This window comes from Corvus moneduloides, chromosome 1, assembly GCF_009650955.1.
Source record: "Corvus moneduloides isolate bCorMon1 chromosome 1, bCorMon1.pri, whole genome shotgun sequence".
In the NCBI taxonomy this organism is placed as follows: domain Eukaryota; kingdom Metazoa; phylum Chordata; class Aves; order Passeriformes; family Corvidae; genus Corvus; species Corvus moneduloides.
Genome location: NC_045476.1, coordinates 88858555 through 88876838, shown reverse-complemented (window position 1 = coordinate 88876838; position 18284 = coordinate 88858555). Strand labels below are relative to the sequence as shown.

The window sequence follows — 18284 nt, the reverse complement described above, 5'->3', positions numbered from 1 at the left end:
GGCATCTTTGAATTATTTTCCTGAGAGGAGAATCTCAAGTGTTGTAACTTTGTTGGCAAAAATTAATTTTCTAGCTTGAGGAAGGGAATCATTGGTGCCAAAACCCCTGAGTGACCTGTTACACCTTTGCAGCTGATGGCAGGCTGCCATTTTCCATGACAGCAAAACGGTGTTGGCGTGTGAAACTGCACAATTCAATCCCTTTATATGGTGACCTCATACAAAGGAGGAAAATGTCATTATAGGAAGAAAAAAATGCTGTGGAAGAATGAATCCTGTGTTTAATAGAATGTGCTCTTTTAAAGAAATGTTCTCTGCTGAGTATTCTAAAATGCTTCTCTTTTCTTATATCCCCTGTCTGTTCCTTCTTGGCATCCAGGAGCAGCTACTCTGGCTCCGTTCACAATCTCGCCATTGTTGGTATAAGAGGCCTCTCCTGAGGAGAAAATACCATCTGAAAGGGTCTTCTTATGCTCTTCTGCCTGATCAGCTTTTCAAATATCTGATCAAAACTTTTTCCCTCCTTCCCTTTTGCCTTTTAGTTACATTCTTCACTGTCACCAGTGAAAAAACAGTTTATATCAGGAATTACTGAAGTATTCTGAGATTCTGAATTTTGGCATTATTATGCCTAACTGTAATGGGGTGCCTGTAATGTTTACAATCTTTAGACTTCTGCCTCCCTATGTCCCCTTCTACACATGTGAGACCTTCAGTGATGACTGGTCACTATTCTAAAAGAGATGAAAAATCTAACTATCAAACATTAGCAAAAATAATCCAATTTCTTCAACTCCATTCTAATGTCTGCTGTACCACATAAGCACCCAGCACAGGGAATAAAGGTAGAGAATGAGAAGCACTACTGAGAGCATGTATAGCACCTGCCTTGCAGTCGGCAAGACTTAAAGAGACTCAGCAGCAGCATTAGTGAAAAACTTTCAGATTAGAGCAGCAGTTACAATCGTACTTTGAAATAAAGACTGGCACTGAATGGTTTTGAGCAGCATAGAAGTGGCAGCACCTGCAAGAAATAACATCACCATCTTTATCAATGGCCAGTGTTTACTGCATTTTCCTATTGCTGTTCTGCTGTGTTCAGGGCTGGAAGGGGAAAAATACAAATTCTTCCAGTAATCTAAAACCTAATTCACTCCAGAAGTTGGGTTTTTTTGTGGAAAAGTAAATTACTTCTGACACCTTAGCATCCAGCCTGGGACATCTTCACATAAACAGTTACCAACTTCGTTTGCAAGTACTTTAAGATAGAGAAGGGGATTTGCAGACCTCATTGCTACGTGAGACTGAGCAGGACATTTACGCTGATGCAGCAATAAAGGTGCATTTCCAGTCACATCACCAAATTCATAAGCACACCTGTGATCAGCGTGCTTTAGAAATAACAACAACCATAAAGAATATGGTCATGAAGGGAAAAACAGCTCTAGTTTCCCTGGCCATGCATCAAACATTTTTGACTATCTTTTTCTCAGTTGTTATCTGGAGAGCATTTCCACTTCCTTTCCTTGCGGTGGGGAGGGGTTCAGAGGAAGCAAGGGGTAGTGTTCCTCACTTCAGCCACAGAAATCAGAATATTTTAGAATATAAAAACAGAATGGTGAAACTATAAAAGATACTAGGAATCTCAGAAATGTATATAGTCACAGTTGCTAATTTTTATTTCTGCCTAAAGTTTAGGTGACAGTGTTCAACAAAAGGAATATAAGGTAGGTCTTTGTCCTACCAAATACATGAGGAGAAATTTTATACATATCCCACAAATTTATGAGAGTAGGACAAGTCTGCCACTACACAAAAACAAAACTGGAAGACTGAAAGAATGGTCAGGTTCAGAGGACAGATAATTAATCATCTTTCTGTGCAGGTGACACAGTATAAATCACGCTTAAAAGAAGAATAAAAAATTTATTTCAAAACAGTTATTTCCAGAAACTCTGGATGAAATAGCCATTAATTGCAGTGTGACAATTCAATGCTCAATAGTGGTAAAGGCAAGAGAACTTTTGTCTCCTGTCAGATTACTCCAGAGCTAAAACTTTAACAACTGCATTACATTTGAAATTCAATACAACCAGGTAAATAAACTAAACTGTTGCAAAATATTATTCTTTCTGTGCATGCATGTTCAAGTGTACATTAAAGATTAACACTTAACAAATTATTTAGTGAATTCAATTTGCTTTTTCCTCAGTGCCTGTCAGGCACAAAAATAGCAGCAGCATTCTTTACTTACACGTATCTGTGTTTGTCTTTCCTCTAGGATTTGAAAGACCACCAAGACAGTTTCTTCTCTTTAGCCCAAGACCTTTGCTATATTAAAGCTAGGTATTTTGTCAAAGAGCAGTTTTCTCTGCTTCAAAAGAATTTTTTGCGGGTTTTTTTGCACTGTAATCTCAATAAGAAATTGCAAGGAAAATATGATGTATCCTGGTGCTTTTTTCCTTGTGTCAGAGCTGGCAGGGTTCCCTGCAACCACATGCAGCAGGACTGGAATGCTGCTATCCATGAAGAAGAAATTAAATATTAAATGTGGTCATTCTCAGACAGAGGAGAACTGGCCACAACACAAAACTACAATGCAAATACTTCGCAGAAAAGAGAATTTTTATACCAGTTTCTGTTATTTTGGTGTTAGTTCAACTCATAATTCAGAAACATCCTTAACAGTTATCAAGGAAGTTGTCCCAGGCAGGTTTAACAGGACCACTCAGGTTCCTCTGGCTGGGTATAAACCTAGGAAGAATCGGGGGTAACTGCTGTGATACCCCCTTATCAAAAGGATTTTGAACTCTCCCACAAAAGGTTACTCGAGAAACTGTGATTCAGTGGAAGTTCAAGCAGGCCCTAGGCACACTACTGAGCCATTTGGGTAGACCCTGATACCAACAAACAAACACAGAAACTGTTTCAAGTGCTCTGCTGAGTCATGATCTAAACACAACAGGACTTATCATTAAATAATTTTGGTTGGTACATAGATAGATACAGATAGAGGTAAAATAGTTTGATAATGTTGGGTGCTTTAGTCTGAATAGCTCCAAAAAGCATTTGAAAAGCACACAATACATCCCATTATTTTGTCATCTTACAAAAATCCAAAGTTCCAGAAGTTTGAAAACATGTTCTCAGATGAACTGCTTTAAGAAAGGTATTTTGGTTTGTTTCCATGGCATTTTATGTATTACATAGTGAGCAGTATGAAAGTCCTGAATAATAACAAATGAAGTGGGGGAATCCTTGTTTTATCTGCTATCCTTTCTCACAGAAGCAGCTCAGAACACTACCTAGTACTCTACTGGTTTATTTACTTACCTTCACCCTTCCAGCTCATGAGCCTGAAGCTTACAAAGGCTGATGTCCTGCTGGGATGGGTGAGATTAACAGTGATCGGACACCTTTTTTCCTAAACGGTTAGCAACAGAAATTAAACCGTCTGCTTCCCTCAAATGACAGCTACTTGAGGGCTCTCAATCTATGCTTAACAGGAGGCAGCAGAGACTGTGCAATGAGTAAATTGCTCTAATAATTTAGTTAAATTTAGCCTTTCTCAGAGATGAATCAAATCTTTTACTGAAAAACTAATTTCTGATTAATGATAAGAGTCGAGTACAGAGAGAGTGTGCAGTTAAAATTTTCAGTGATACCTGTACCACAGTTCTCTTCTCCAGTGCACAAACATTTCTCACTTTAACATTAATGTAAGTATTTTTTATTACTAATTCTAAGATGTTTGAGGTGATGTATGCAACCAGGGCAGTTCTGCCAATGCCAGCAGAATACATGCTTACTCACTAAGGAATTTCCTCAGCATGAGAAAGCCTGGAAGTGAAAGCTCTATAGTGGGATAGATCCACTGAGTGGTTTGTGCTGAGGGTGAGGAAGATGAAGCACTACCAAGCCAGCGTCACTGCACAGTTCTGACAGATAAGCAATAGCAGCTCTTGATCTCAGTTTACCTTTACATGCCAGACTAAAAGGTGCCAGTAAGGCACAGATTTATGTGCACACCACATGTCCCTGATTAGCAGTGTCTCAGAGAGGGCCAGGGAAAGCAGCTGGGGCTGGTAACAGCTTCACTCATTCAATTTTAATTGACTACTATGTGTTTGTCAGATCCCTTAGAGCTGCCTTCCTGCCAAAAGCTGCACTGGTCCCATTAACCACAGGGAACAAACAAGCAAGAACTACCTGTCAGCTACAGGTACAGAACAAGCTCTATATTGATGTCTGAATCATATTTTAGATACAATCTGCACTGAATTCCAAGATCATAGACCAATGAGCACCATTCAAGCTGCAAACCCAGTGAAATTAAAGCTATTTACACAATTATGTATTAAAGGATGCTTTGATTTAGAACCTTTTTGCTTAATTTTCATATTCTGTGTTTATATTTAGTGTCTAGATGCCTCTTAGAGAACCCTAAGGAAATGCCCATATGTTTCAGTGAGATCAAGACCACACCACTAGCTGATTACTGAACAACTATGATACAGTGTTTAAATGGTATGCAATCAATCAAAACATTCCAAAGAAAACAAAACAATTAGTTACAACATGCATGTTTTATGCATTTTTTACATTTTCTAACAGTAACAAATGACTTCAGTGAAAGCTTTAGTAAAATGGGTCCAAGCATCTATCCATGATGTCTCTTGTAAGTCTTTTTAAAGCACACATAAATAATTGTTGATGATAAACAGCAGGCAGCAACACTGCTGAAGAAAGGGTTTATAAATCTTACCTCTGCTTTTATTTTATTGTCTCCGAAACAGAGGTGTTGTAAGTAGGCTGCAGCATTCGACTGTACTGAGGGAAATTGATGCTGTAACATCTGTATAACTTCTGGAAGCTCTGGATCCCGCCATCCAAACTCTCTGTGTGAAAGCAAATACAACAGATTCATCAAAAATTTTGCTATTAGTGGATAAATGTGGCAACAGTTAGGTCAACAAAGAAGACAGAAATGTCTAACAAAATCTTTTTTTCCCCATTACTATCAAAGCAAACATTAAAATCAAAGGTGAAGCTATTTTTTATTTTAAACTGTACTCCTCTGGAGAAAGAATTCGACAAAGTATAACTAGAAAAAGTAACTGTGGAATTACCTCTCTAACTGATAAACTTCCCTAAATAAAAAGGCTATATGAAATCTTAATATAAGAGAAGCAAGAAAATACATGCTCATATAATCACAAATGGATTGCTATGAAATGCTAATTTGTAAAAAAGTCCTTTTTACTTATTGCTATCTCTGTGTAATACCAATCACTATCTTATGTAGAAAGCAATGATCAATTTTGTCTTTTGTTTGGTTTTGTTTTTCAGATGCTGTCCTGGGTTGCAGCATATTCTCATCCTCATGAGCTGTTGAAACCAGGTGGGCCAGTGTTTCCTTGCCTCCTCCCTCTGGACTATCTTCTGTTAATGAGCCTAATCAACACTTGGCCTCATGACTCATCATCCCGTTGTGAGATGCTCCACCCAGAGGGAGGAACCAAGCATCCCATCCTGGATATAAGCTGGGACTCTGAACACCACAGACACCCTTTCCATTGGATTCCCACAGGACAGGAGCTACACAGCTACCACTGGACCTTCTGAAGAAGAGCAGACCCTTTCTGCAGGATCACTGCTTCAACAGAACCACATCCACCACTTCAGGAGGACTGCAGCCACCATTTTATTGGACTGCCACCATCATCCTGACTAACAGGGTGTCAGGTTGTATCCTGACTCTGTCAGTTTAAACCAGTGTTTTCTGCCTTTATTTTTTAAAATTTCGTTATTAAATTGTTATTCTGACTTGGTGCCTCCCACTGGCTTGTTTTCAAACTAGTACAGATACAGTCAATGTAAAACTCTTACACATTTTTGGCCCTACTTGAGCACTCAGTCTTTGCACTTTAATCCTACAAAACACAAAATATCATTAGCATCACATAAAAGAACTGAATCCAAGTTGAACAAGTCCCAGCAGGTATTCTGCAGCTTCCAGACCTGAACTTAAAATCAATCTGTCACTTTGGGTGAATTTTTCCACTCTGTGTTTAACGGTAAAATCATTCATGGAAATGGCTTTGGACTTTGTGTCCCAAAATCCAGAGATACATGCAACCACTCTGTGTGATACACTTAGATATCACCTGCCTTTTTCCCAAGAGCTTATTTTTTGTGCCATATAAATATTTTGACCATCTTCCGTCTAGTGGCACACATTTAAGCTAACAGAGGGAAATTAGGAAAAAGAGGAAACTTGTAAAAGAGTACTCTGTTGCAGTTGCCATCATCACCTGGGACCTCATCCAAAAAAAAAAACCCCGGTAGATCTGTTGCAGAGCCCAGCTATAATATTTGGAAAAAATAATCCTGATCATCAGACTCCTTCCTAAATTATAGGGATTTTTCTGTGCTGAGGCCAAGTATACATCACTAGGGGAATTCACAGCATCTCTGCAATCTGTCCTAAGCACACTTTAACTACAACAGTTCTTCCACGACATTTCAGGGAAGGAAGACTCATCTTACAATAATAATGAATTGCTACAGAACAGAGGGATTGTCTGTTCTCTTCTCATATGTGACATTTCTCAGACTGAGAGTTGTCATTACAGGTGTATCTTTATGGAGATTCAGAATATGAATACGAGATGTAAAAAATACACCCAGAATTTCACTGGTCACTTCTCTTCCCACAAAACCCAAGTTAACTCATGAATATTAGAATTCACATTAAATATTTAATATAAAGAAATCATAAAGATGTAGTAATAAATCACATATGGACTATTCCAATGAATTTTTAGATGACATAAACTGTTGGAAGCCTCTACAAGAGACATCTGCATAGGTTCAAAAAGATTTTAACGTTTAATATCTTGAAAAGTCAGAGAACCTTGTAAAAGGTATCAGGAAAGGCTAGAAACTTCAGCAGCCGACGATTGCAAACATCACATTTCCAGTTTACCATGACTCTGTTAACAGGGGAAAAGGAAGGGATTCACTGGTGAAGCACACTTTTTTTTCATGTTTAAATTGCCAGAGGTAATAGAAGCACGTGTTCTGACAGGTTAGCTTCCTCTTGTACTTGCTTTCTTCCAATTAACAAGGTTAACACTTCCTAACAGATTCTTCAAACCTATTAGATCTGCATTCCATAAAAATGGCTCTAAACAAACCAAAGACATCTTCCCGTTTTTTTTGTTTAAATAAATATAAGAAATGAAGGCAAAATCCAATAACCTTACCGAGGACAAATTAATTATCCTACCTTCACTTCCAATTTATTCTCATTTTCAATCCTAGATACCAGGTGCAGGTGTTGGTATTTTGGAGAGGATACAAAATATGAGAGAAGAAAACTTGTATGACAAGAGAACAAGGGAACATTTGAAATGAGTTCGTTTACAGCAAATAACTACATGTCAAAGTGTGGGAACTTTTACCAACAAATTCTCTCCAAAAGGAAATTTCCTCCTTCTCAACATGTGTATTACTTAATCCAATCACAAAGCAAACCCACCAAAAAACACCTGAATAAAAGGCCCATTATGTGCAGTAGTACATTACAGGCTCTACCTACCAGCTCAGGTTCTTCTTCCTCATGTCCTGGAATCCAGAACAGAACAGGCAATGAGGGGGCAAAAGGAAAAAGGTCCCTTCACCAAAGGAACCGTTAATTGTTCTGAGGAACCTGCAGTCTTTACATGGTACTTAAGTATGAAAACAAGGCTCTCCCTACTTTTACCCGCTGATCTCCCAAAAGAATCAGCATACGAGTGAGCTATGAATACTTGTTGCAAATGGATGTGTGCACACTGGATGTAAGTAGAAAATCAATTCAGAAAAGAAACCCTTAGCAATGAATACTGAGTTTGTTATGTAACCAGTTTTTGGAGAGATAATGAAGAAAGCAGGAAAAAAAGTTTAAAAATTTAGCCCTAGTATGCACTGTCATTTTAAGCAGATGGTCTCGAAGCTGATTGTATTTTCAGTAGTTTCTAAATGAAATACAGTAGCTATATAAAACAAACAAAAACTTCTGTCAACAGTTAGGGCTGCTTGAATAATTGTGATAATTTTAGCAGCCTTCAGGGCAAGAAAGACTAGTTTCTAGGGGTTTAAATTTTTCATTTGTTTTATATAAGTCTTTTATAGGTGGAAAAAAAGTGAGAATGAGAAAGAGGATTTTTTGTAAGAACAGCAAGTTTTCAGCTCTATTAACAATTAAAAATTTAATTTTTTTTTTTTAATTCAGCTTAATTATGAAAAGTTAGAAAGGTTACTTAACGAAGTCATCTGCCAGACACCTGGAGAAGGAAGGAGGACTAGTATTCCTTAAAGACAAAGGCACAAAATGTATCTGGAGCATTTTGCATAGATATGGGGGAACATCCAGGCCATGCCTCCAAGCATACATACCTAAATGACAAAAATATGTATTAAAATAGAGAGCCAAACAAAAAGTAAGAGAAAATGAGTAGTAGAAGAGAGCTGGAATTAACTGATCTTTACTGCCTTCCAACAAGAAGCAGTAGGGTTGGTATTTGACAGAGTTAAGTGTCAGATTAAAGGGAAGTAGAAGGATAATGAAAATCCAATCTACCTTGATTTCTGTGAAACATCTGATATTGTACCACACGCAAATTAGAAAAACTCGCAACATATGGGGATCTAATCCTCGGTAAAATTATGAAGTAGAATTAAGCAAAATTCAAAATCATAGTGAACATCCTAAACACACACTAGCTAAGCCTGTGTCCCTTATTAAAACATCTCCATGTTTACAAAATCTGAGACAACCCACACAGATGGTGAAACAAGCCAGAAGGCTGGAGTAAATCTGAGGAGGTGCGTGGCATTTTGAGAATGTTAACAAAATATCCATGTGGTTGATCCAAAAATGAAGAGGAAGGTAGTAGCTGTACATGCAAGATCTTTCACTAATCTGCCACTTGACTATGATTTCCTTGGAACAAGAACACTTATCCCTTTAGGTCAGCTAAAGGCTTCTGGTGGCAGTGTGAGTTTTTCCACAAGAGAATCCCAGCTTCACAGTTTGTCTGGAAAGCAGCATTTGCCATGAACTTCCAATATTTTGGCACGTTGTAAAAGTGCATTTTTTTCTAGGCAGCATCCTCATCTGAGGAGACTGACTGGAACACACCAAGGTGTTCCACCTTCTTTCTTTGAGGAAACTGTGCTCTAGGATTGTAGGATTGATCTCATTTTGAATCCTGCAGAAGGTTTTAGCTTGAAGTGGTGACTAAGGCAGATGTTCCATGGTTTACAGCAGAGTACTGCTCCAGGAGTGGAAGAGGATCCGAAGGTGAACATTAAGATATAAGTAAACTGGCAATATATATGCCTGGAGTTATCACAAAAGGCTATGTTTTATTATGAACAACTGAAGAGAATCAACAAGGAGCTGTATATGAGACACAACAACTCTGGCACAGAAGCAGTAGCACCTAGAAATCCAGGCTGACTTGGGTACTGCAAGTAAGGCACTGAAAACAGGTCCTCCTCCTGCTATCATATCACACACATGTGTCAGCAAGTAAAAGAGATGCAGACTTAAAAGAGATTGTAACTGAGTGCATTGGCTCTGTGGGTTCACTGAGAGGTGCTGCTGAACACAGAGGATGTACTGCACCTGAATATTTGCTTTAATTATGCCAGAATTTTCTTTTTCAGCTACTGAAAATGCTGATGGCACACAGAAAAGCAAAACTAAAAATCCTGTTACATATATATCTACACTGATTTTAAAAAGGCTACTAAATGAGTTTTTAAAACACAGGTCTCCAGCTGGTAACTAAGGATACTGATTGCTTCTACAAAGCATCGGAGAAGCAGGTGTGATGGCTCTGTCTACTCTCCAGCCATTGGTCACACTGAATCTCACGAGAGCTTGGGTTCTTATTTCTGATTTACATTATTAGAGCAGAACATTCACATCTGATCAGGCAGTTGGCACAGGCAAGCACTGACACCCAGAGCTATTCCTGTCTCTGCAGCATTCCCCAAAGGCAGTGCTGTGAAGACGCCCGCTATAAAGAACCATATGCTTGACAAAGACTGAACTACCACCAAGCATTTATCAAAGAAAGAGAATGCACATTTTTTTATTACAAGACTGTTAAAACCAAACCCATCTGTGTGTTCCTGGCTGTCTTAATACGCATGTGAAACAGTCCTAAACTGGTGAAGGGAAGGTTTTCGTGTATGAAGTGGTGCTCAAAGGCAAAGGCGATTCAATCTGAGCTAAGCATATTTCCTCAATTTTTACCTCATATACATTGTGGAATTGCTAATGCCAGTCTAAAAGACTTTCTGCTGAATTTATGCCTACATAGACCCTTCTGTTTACTTCCTCCCTTAATTCAATAAATAAAGTCTGAAAATCCCTTTTCCCTTATTTCTGAAAGGAGAGCTGTGAAAACGGTTTTCTGGTAGTACTAAAAGAAAACAAACTATATGTAGCTCAGGATCAAACACAAGAAGAACTAATCAAAAGCCAAGAGAAGATCAAAGAACTAGCTCCTGTGCTTAAAGGGAGAAATTAACTTCTATTAAAATATTTGGAAGGCAATTTACCAATACTACAAGAATCTCTCTCTAAGGACTTTTCTTGGTACATTTAAAAAGAGCAAAGATAAGATGTTAAACCTAACTAGAAAAACAAATCAAGAATACTTAATCCACAGACAAGAAATGTATGTAAAAATATATATATAAAGAGGAAGAAGCCATCTAACAGCTCATTTCCTTATTTTCCATCTGTGATTCTCTGACAGTTGGTCAAACACAAAAAACCACAGACTTATTACACCTAATTTACTATGAGTGAAATTTGAAGTGCTTCCTTTAAGTTCTTTCTCTTTTTCAAACATGCTTCTCCATATATACACAAACACATGCAGAAATTGCCAGCCTGCTCTGAATGATCTCCTACAGTTTAAGAGGAGGCAGAGAACTGCTATATTTGCTTTGAAAACGGAACACATGAATACTGGGTAACTTCAGCACACAATTCTGGGAAATAAAATAGGTATGTCAATCTCCATTCCACTCACTTTGGAAAACCCTCAAAACCCTTCAGCCTACTCCCTTCTCCAGTCAAACTTGGTCAAAGGAGTGTACAATAACAAGCAATTGATTGTCATCCTCAGACCCACGGTGACACAAACAACATATAACCACAAGATGTAGTAACAGCCTGTTTGGGCCTAATGCAAACACCTTAGGACAGAAACGAACCCTTATCAGCAGAGAGCTCCCTGCACTTCTCTTTTTGTCCTTTCAAATTAGATAAACCAAACCCAGACTACTGGAAAAGTAAGGAACAAAATAATCTGACATAATTTAGTCTAAATTTGGAAGCACCAGAAGCACGACAGAGAAAAGGCACTGAAGATGTCTCTTCCATGAATAAAAATGTAAAGTTCTTATGAAACAAAGAAATATGTTATTGTTTATTCCAACCTGTAAAACTGTAGCCTGTGTGGGGTGCTCCCTAAGGCTGATGCACAGGTATCCACCATCACACAGAGTAAATGCAAACATCTCACCACACCTGTGATTCCAGAATCTTGCAAATCTTCACAATTTTTTTCCTCCTCTGAAGGCGTTCTTTACACTTTCTGAAAAGCTGCTCGTTAGAGCTTTTCAAATTTAACACAACGGTATGTAAAACAGCTGTAAAGGTATTTGGCACTCCTGCCAAACACCTGGATGTTGCTCTTGGGTTATGACATTTTCCTTGGTTTATGCTTCCATGAGGCCTAAACTAAAACTGCCACGCAGTAGTGCTTACACAGATACAGCACAATGTGGTTTTTACAATGCATTTGTGTCTGCTAATGAGGTGCAGAGAAGGATGTGATGTACCAGATGCACAGGATTCTTGTCCAGCTCTGCCAAGATACTCAGCATGTCCCACAGGTCTTTAACACAACCATAAACCTGGGGTCTCAGGGTTAATCCAGTACTTCAAAAAATTACATCTTGAATACAGCAGAGCGCTAAAACTGACTTGTACAAAGGCAAATATACCCTCCTGCAGTTCCACCTTTGTATCCTTTATATTTTCTCTGATAAGGCATCACTCTTCTATTATTTAGATTTTAGAATAAAAAACCCCTAAGTGAAAAGGCAAGATGTTACTTCAACCTAACAAAGATGGCCTGGAACTGAACTGGCTTTAGATTATGTGAACATTTCATTTGAGAGGAAAAGATTTTAAAGATTATACAGTTGAGTGAAGTTTATTTATTTAATGACACTGGACCATGTGTTACTATTTACAGGTCCAGGTTACTGCCTTCAATACAACATGATTATATTTAGAGGTATAAGTATTATCTGCTTAAAGTTACCCTCATTTACAAATGTCTTTTTAATTAAAATATTTTTATGAACCTTTATGAAATATTTTTTCACTCGATATTGGTACTGATCTATAAATATTTAATTCTCTCACACCCCGTGATGGAGCTTGTATTTCTTATTCTTATGAAAGCAGTTGCCTGTATTGTGAGGTAGCCATACCCTCAGTACCTGGTACAATGTTATCTCTCCTCAAGACTGTGTCTTTGGAGCAGGGACTTCAGTGCTTTAGACTCTAACTTTGCCATTTATATTATTTGGTTTGTTGAGTTTGTTTGTTTTAGTTACAAAGTGGTATTTTTCTTTTTGGGGCTGTTGAGCTGAAAGTCTTGAAAAACTTGCTTTATCTGTTCCTCTGCAGATAGTTGCGTATACAGGGACTGCCTCTGCAACAGCAAGTAAGAGGCAAATTAGGTAAGCTATCAAGACGTTTTAAGCTGCCTAATTTATCTTCTTTTTCCCTGTGATGCATAACATTTTTCTGACCTCCTACTACAGAAGGGCCTTACAGTAGCTTAATACACTGCAGCTGTGAAAATATGCCAAGTTAACCCTTCCCTGAGAGACCAGCTTACATTTGGCCTCTCTCCATCTACAGGAGTTCACACATCACAGGGCAGATTTCAGGAGATTGGGGAATGTTATTCACTGTCAGAATTGCTGGTACAGATGCAGATATGCTTTCCTCATAGATCAGAGAGGTGGAAACATAGGCAGGAGATTAGAACAGTACACAGACCTAGGGGATTCCAGCCTTGACTCTGTCATTGACTTACATTGTCAGACAGAATTATTTACTTTAATGTCTTTCTCTGAGGTTTGAGAGATTTTCCATCTCCAGAGACCAATAAATCCTATAAAAAGTTGTGTCCTTTTCTAGAATTACTGTTCCCATTCAGAGGCTCCTAAACCTTTCTGTATTTCAACAACAGGAGAAAAAAAGCCTCTGAGACCCTGCTCCTCTCTGGCCATATAGAAATATATCCTTTCTAAAGAACAAAGGTTACTCCACAAACCCCTGATTTCTCTAGGAAAATGGGAGAAGCACTTCAGAGAGGAAGATGCACATTCCCACAGGCATGGTAACACCTAAACATTGCAGCTATAAAAAAACGAAGTGAAAAAAGCAGGAGGAACACTTGAAACATTAGCCTAACAGCGCCAACGTTAATGATTTAAACCACACTCATCTGTGGGAGGGGAAGCTGGCACACACAATATTCCCTGAAAGGCTCAAAGCATCCACATTATTTTTTGAAATAATCAGAACCATGGAAGTTTCCAAAAGGTTTTGAGGCATTCCACCCTCTCCAGTCAAAGCTTTCCAATGTTGTGCTATTAAGCAGAATGAGTTTCACAATAATGGACGTGGCAACACATGGTTTGTCTCTCCCTGCTGCTCTCTTTGCCTGATCAAGCTTCTGGCTCCAGATCTCTTCAGTTGGATGGCAGTGACAGGAGAACTGCTTCTACCCTTTTCCAGCAGGGATGACAAAGTCAAGCTTTTTAAGGTTTAGGCAAATCAAGAAACAATGAAACTGGATGTTTCTCTGCTCTTTGCAAACGTAAATCTTGGACCTACCACTGCCTGGGTAATCTGGAGACTGCCACAGGAAAGCAGCAACCACCAACACTAGAAACTGGGTGTTTTCTATGTGTGCTAATAGCAGAAAATAGGAAATTCCAACAGAGCAAACAGTTTAGCACAAGCTGCAGAAATACTTTTTACAGTTGGGGTGGGGAGCCAGGAAAAGGTGTTAATCTAAACTAACAGAAAGTCTTAATCCTAAATATCTTGTGTTATCTCAGTCCTTAATGATTACTCCACTGAGTGCACTATTGGCTTCTTTTCTTGCTGCACAGCAGAAGCTCTCATCTCATCCCCACACATCCATATCAGGCATAATTCTTATCTGTGCAACACTTCACAGCACTGCCTGTCTTCCTGAGCACAGCAAACTATTCATAATAGGCATTCATTTGATGCTTGATAATGAATATTAAATAATAAAACTTAACAGTGATGCAAGATACTGATAAAAACAACACAAATTGTTAAACCCAGAATCTGTCCTGAAACACCAACTCTGCAAAGCCAAGAAAAAAGCTTACTTACATAAATTTCTAATACTGGATTTTAAAAAAGCCAAACAATAAAGAACATTCATTTTATTTTCTTACAACTAGACTCCTATTCAATCTTTAGGAAAAAACAAGCAACTAATTCCATTCACTAAAGTTGCAAGCTGTTCAATTCTATAAATGCACTAGAAATTGATTTTCTTGTCAAAGGGAAATACAGACTAATGGTTTTCTTGTGCTGCCTTTATTTCAGTTTTCATTAAGCATGGAAAAACTGATCTCCTGCACGCTAGCTTGGTGTACCTCATTGTACAACCACCAAAACAGTGCAATAATGCAATACACACAACACTCATGAGACAGAAAGTTCATGGAGTAGGTAACAAGAGAGTTAAATTGTTAAAAAATTGCTCAAAAAAAAGGTGTTGGATGGAAGAAAAAGTATCCAACAGCAATGAGTAGTGATACTCAAATACTATTGCTACTTCCTCTCACATACTTTTCATCTTCTTCAAAGCACTGTAGAAATTCTAGGGAACTCTCCTAATGCAGTACATAGATATCATCTTCAAGCAGGCACGGGTAAAGAGAGTGCTTACATGACTCTCTGATAGAGGAAAAAAAAAATTGGCAAAAGTTAAAAGGGCCACTATTAAATCCTCAGTCCTAGTTTTCAACTCCCCAAACTCAGAGAGACTGATTCACCGCTAGCTGACTGCAAAAGGTTTTCAAGTATATAAAAAATTGAGAGGATCTGGACAGCATTTCAGGGGAGTGCAGGGCAAGAAGAGACCTTCTGGGCTACCAAAGCCAATCTCTAACTGCAACCCTCCTGCTATTTGGCATGGATGCTGCCACATCCATTGCTCAAGCTAAAGATGGCTTCTTGTAGCGAATTTAAATCAATCTTGGATTCTGTTGATATAAACTAACAACAGTTTCAGTTTATAAATAATAACAATAATATAAAAAAGATTTGCCACACATTTTTTCAGAAGAAGTGTTTTTCTGTTATTGGTATTGCTGTTTCTAACAGGGTATTTTGATCTCATCCTATTCTACTCAAAATATCAACAAACACAACACGTATCTCACTTTTCTGAATGCTAGAAAACAAGGCTGTACTTCAGCACTTGCACGGGGAAGTAAATGGAGAAAGGATGGTTTCTAGCTGGCTATCTAGCATGGTAATGTCTCTGTTCTCTGTTTGGGCCACAGGATTACCCACAAGAGTCGTCACAATGACTCAAAAGCCAGCAGAAGAATGATGAGTTTGTCAGTCATTAAAGTACTTCCAAGTGCTCATCAACACCAAAGAAATCCACAACCCTGAATTGATGTATCAGCAACAAAAGCAGACCAAGAACAGTGAATCCCAGCTGAAACCAGGAAGTGTCTTACTAAAATTAATGCAAAAGCTGAATCAGAAAAAAAAAATTTACATGGACCATATTCAGAGTTTAGAGCAGAAGTAGGCTATATCTTTTAAATAAACCTAAAATAAACATCTCATATGTATATTTGATAGTTTTACCCAAATAAAATCCCACTCAAAGGAAAACATCCTTTGAATGGGGAAAACTAGCTCCTCCCTTAATTGCCATCCTGTCAGGATACAACGGGGATGTAACTTTTCTGTCCTTGAGTAAAAGAATGAGGCTGCAGACAGTGCTGCACAGCATTTCTACAGAAACATTTGCAGCTGAACTGTGAAACACTGCATGTATCTAATAAATCCACTGGAGACAATAATCATGGTACTGACTGAGGGCAATTGCCCTTATTAACGAATGACAGAAACACTGCCAAGGATCTGTCATTTGGAAATCAGAATCAATATCTTAAAGAGGTCTTTGAAACTTGAATATATTAAAGGAAAACATGTGCCTCAATCTATCAAAAATCTTTCCTCAGCCAGTGGAAGTACAGCTAATGATAGAAAAAGAACGAGTTACTCATATTTTATCTAGTTGTTACTTGTATGGTACTTATTTCCATGCAACATGTTCTGGGTGGATTTTTCATCCGATATAGTAAATTCCAGTGCCCATTGCTTTCACTGATCCAAGAATTTAGTTGGTGAGTGACACCCTGCAATATATTTTGCCAGCAGCAAGAAGTACAGACTGCGAATTGTACCTTTCCTTTTTCACCTCAGAGCTAATTTCTTTTCAGACTTTGGTAATCTTTCCCCCCATATTTCCTTACTGAAACAGAACAGACAACACCACTCCCTCAAACTTTGAAACTGTTCTCTCTGTGCTCAACTGATAGCATCAACTCCAGCTATAAAATCCTCTAAAGCAGAAAAAAATATGTTTTTTACACATCCTTAATTTCACATTTTTGGTCTTGTTAGGGAAAATATGTATGATTTTGAAATTCATATCCCAAATTCTTGTTGCGAATTCCAAAGTCAATTTCAAACATGACAAAGTTCACAGATTTTCAGCTGTGTTGTTTCACAAGGGAGGCTGGAAGTGAGAAAAGTCTGAGATTTTTTAGGTTTATGTCAATACTTGCTGTTCGTAAGTTTTCTTCTAATGGCAAATACAAATTCACACAGGAGCCAGTGCTCTTGATATAACTTGATAGAAATGAAACTGATATCCGATTTCATTAAAACTCACTGTGGAAAAGCCATGGAACTGTTCTGCAGCAGAGGATATTATATCTGATGTTATTTATTTATTAGGGGAGGAATCACTACATAGGTTATTGAAATTATTTTTCTCTGTTTCATAAAAATATGTCCCTCTTCTACATTTTTTCATTTCAGCATAAAGAAGGATGATCATACAGTAAAGCCCTGTAGGCAACACTGCACATGAAGTTCAGAGCACACCAGACTTCAGTTTGAGATTGCACTTTTTAATCACTACTTTAATTTATACCGGAGTCTCTCACTCTGAAGTCAACGGAAGGCATATTATGCTCAGAGGTGGCTTACAAAAATTTCTATATAGGAATTTATATCCACAAATCAAATTATTGTCGTAGGTTTTCCCAGAAGCTGATACTAATGTACATTAAGGAGAATGTTCTGCAGCCTTCCTTTCACATTTGTGAATGTCTGAGATATAGAGCTATTATGGGTATTTTTGGAACATACAAAATTACATGTTTGTTGGCAAACACCTCAAGGCTTTCAGTCTTTTAGATGGGGGTCAAGTAATTCTGCATTCTTTGGTTTTCAGGTTTGGTTTTTGGATCATGACTACACACTGCTGTACTCTAAGAGGTATTTAGTGGATGTATCTAAACATGAAAGCATTTAGATTCTTCCTTCCTTAAGCCATGCTAAAGACAAATGTCACCTGGCTGACAAATATAAAAAATAAAGCTAGATATACACAGAAAATAAAGTGTTTATCAATTTGCTACACAATGAGATCCAAAGCAATTTTACTTTTGTGGAGAGTACAAGACATTCTGATGCTGTAATTGCTTCAGTACAAATTACAAATATATAACTGTCAAACTGGCAATCACGTTTTACTTGCATAATATGTACTACTTTAAGTAGAAATAAAGTATGCTAATTAGCTACTTGTGTCCATTGCAAGTTCAGAATAAGAAAACTAAGAAAAAATGCCAGCAAAACAGTAATTAAAAAGAGATTCGGAGTATGCTCCCCATTGGCTTTGCAATATATTCATTTCTCAAGCTTTTCAATACCTGATTATATCTTTTTTTTTTTAATTTTTACAAGTAAATAGCAAAACTAATTAGCTGCACACTATTAAGTTAATGCACATTTATCTACAACAATTCGATTCTGACTGTGAAAT

General features: G+C 37.8%; 1 protein-coding gene across 1 annotated transcript in view; it reads right to left on the bottom strand.

Annotated features, from left to right (window-relative positions):
- Positions 1–18284, bottom strand: part of LOC116442772 (catenin delta-2-like) — a 307484-nt gene that overhangs the window by 167203 nt on the left and 121997 nt on the right. The window contains 1 exon segment of the mRNA XM_032106243.1: positions 4766–4898. Within this exon segment, the coding sequence (XP_031962134.1) occupies positions 4766–4898 (133 nt within the window).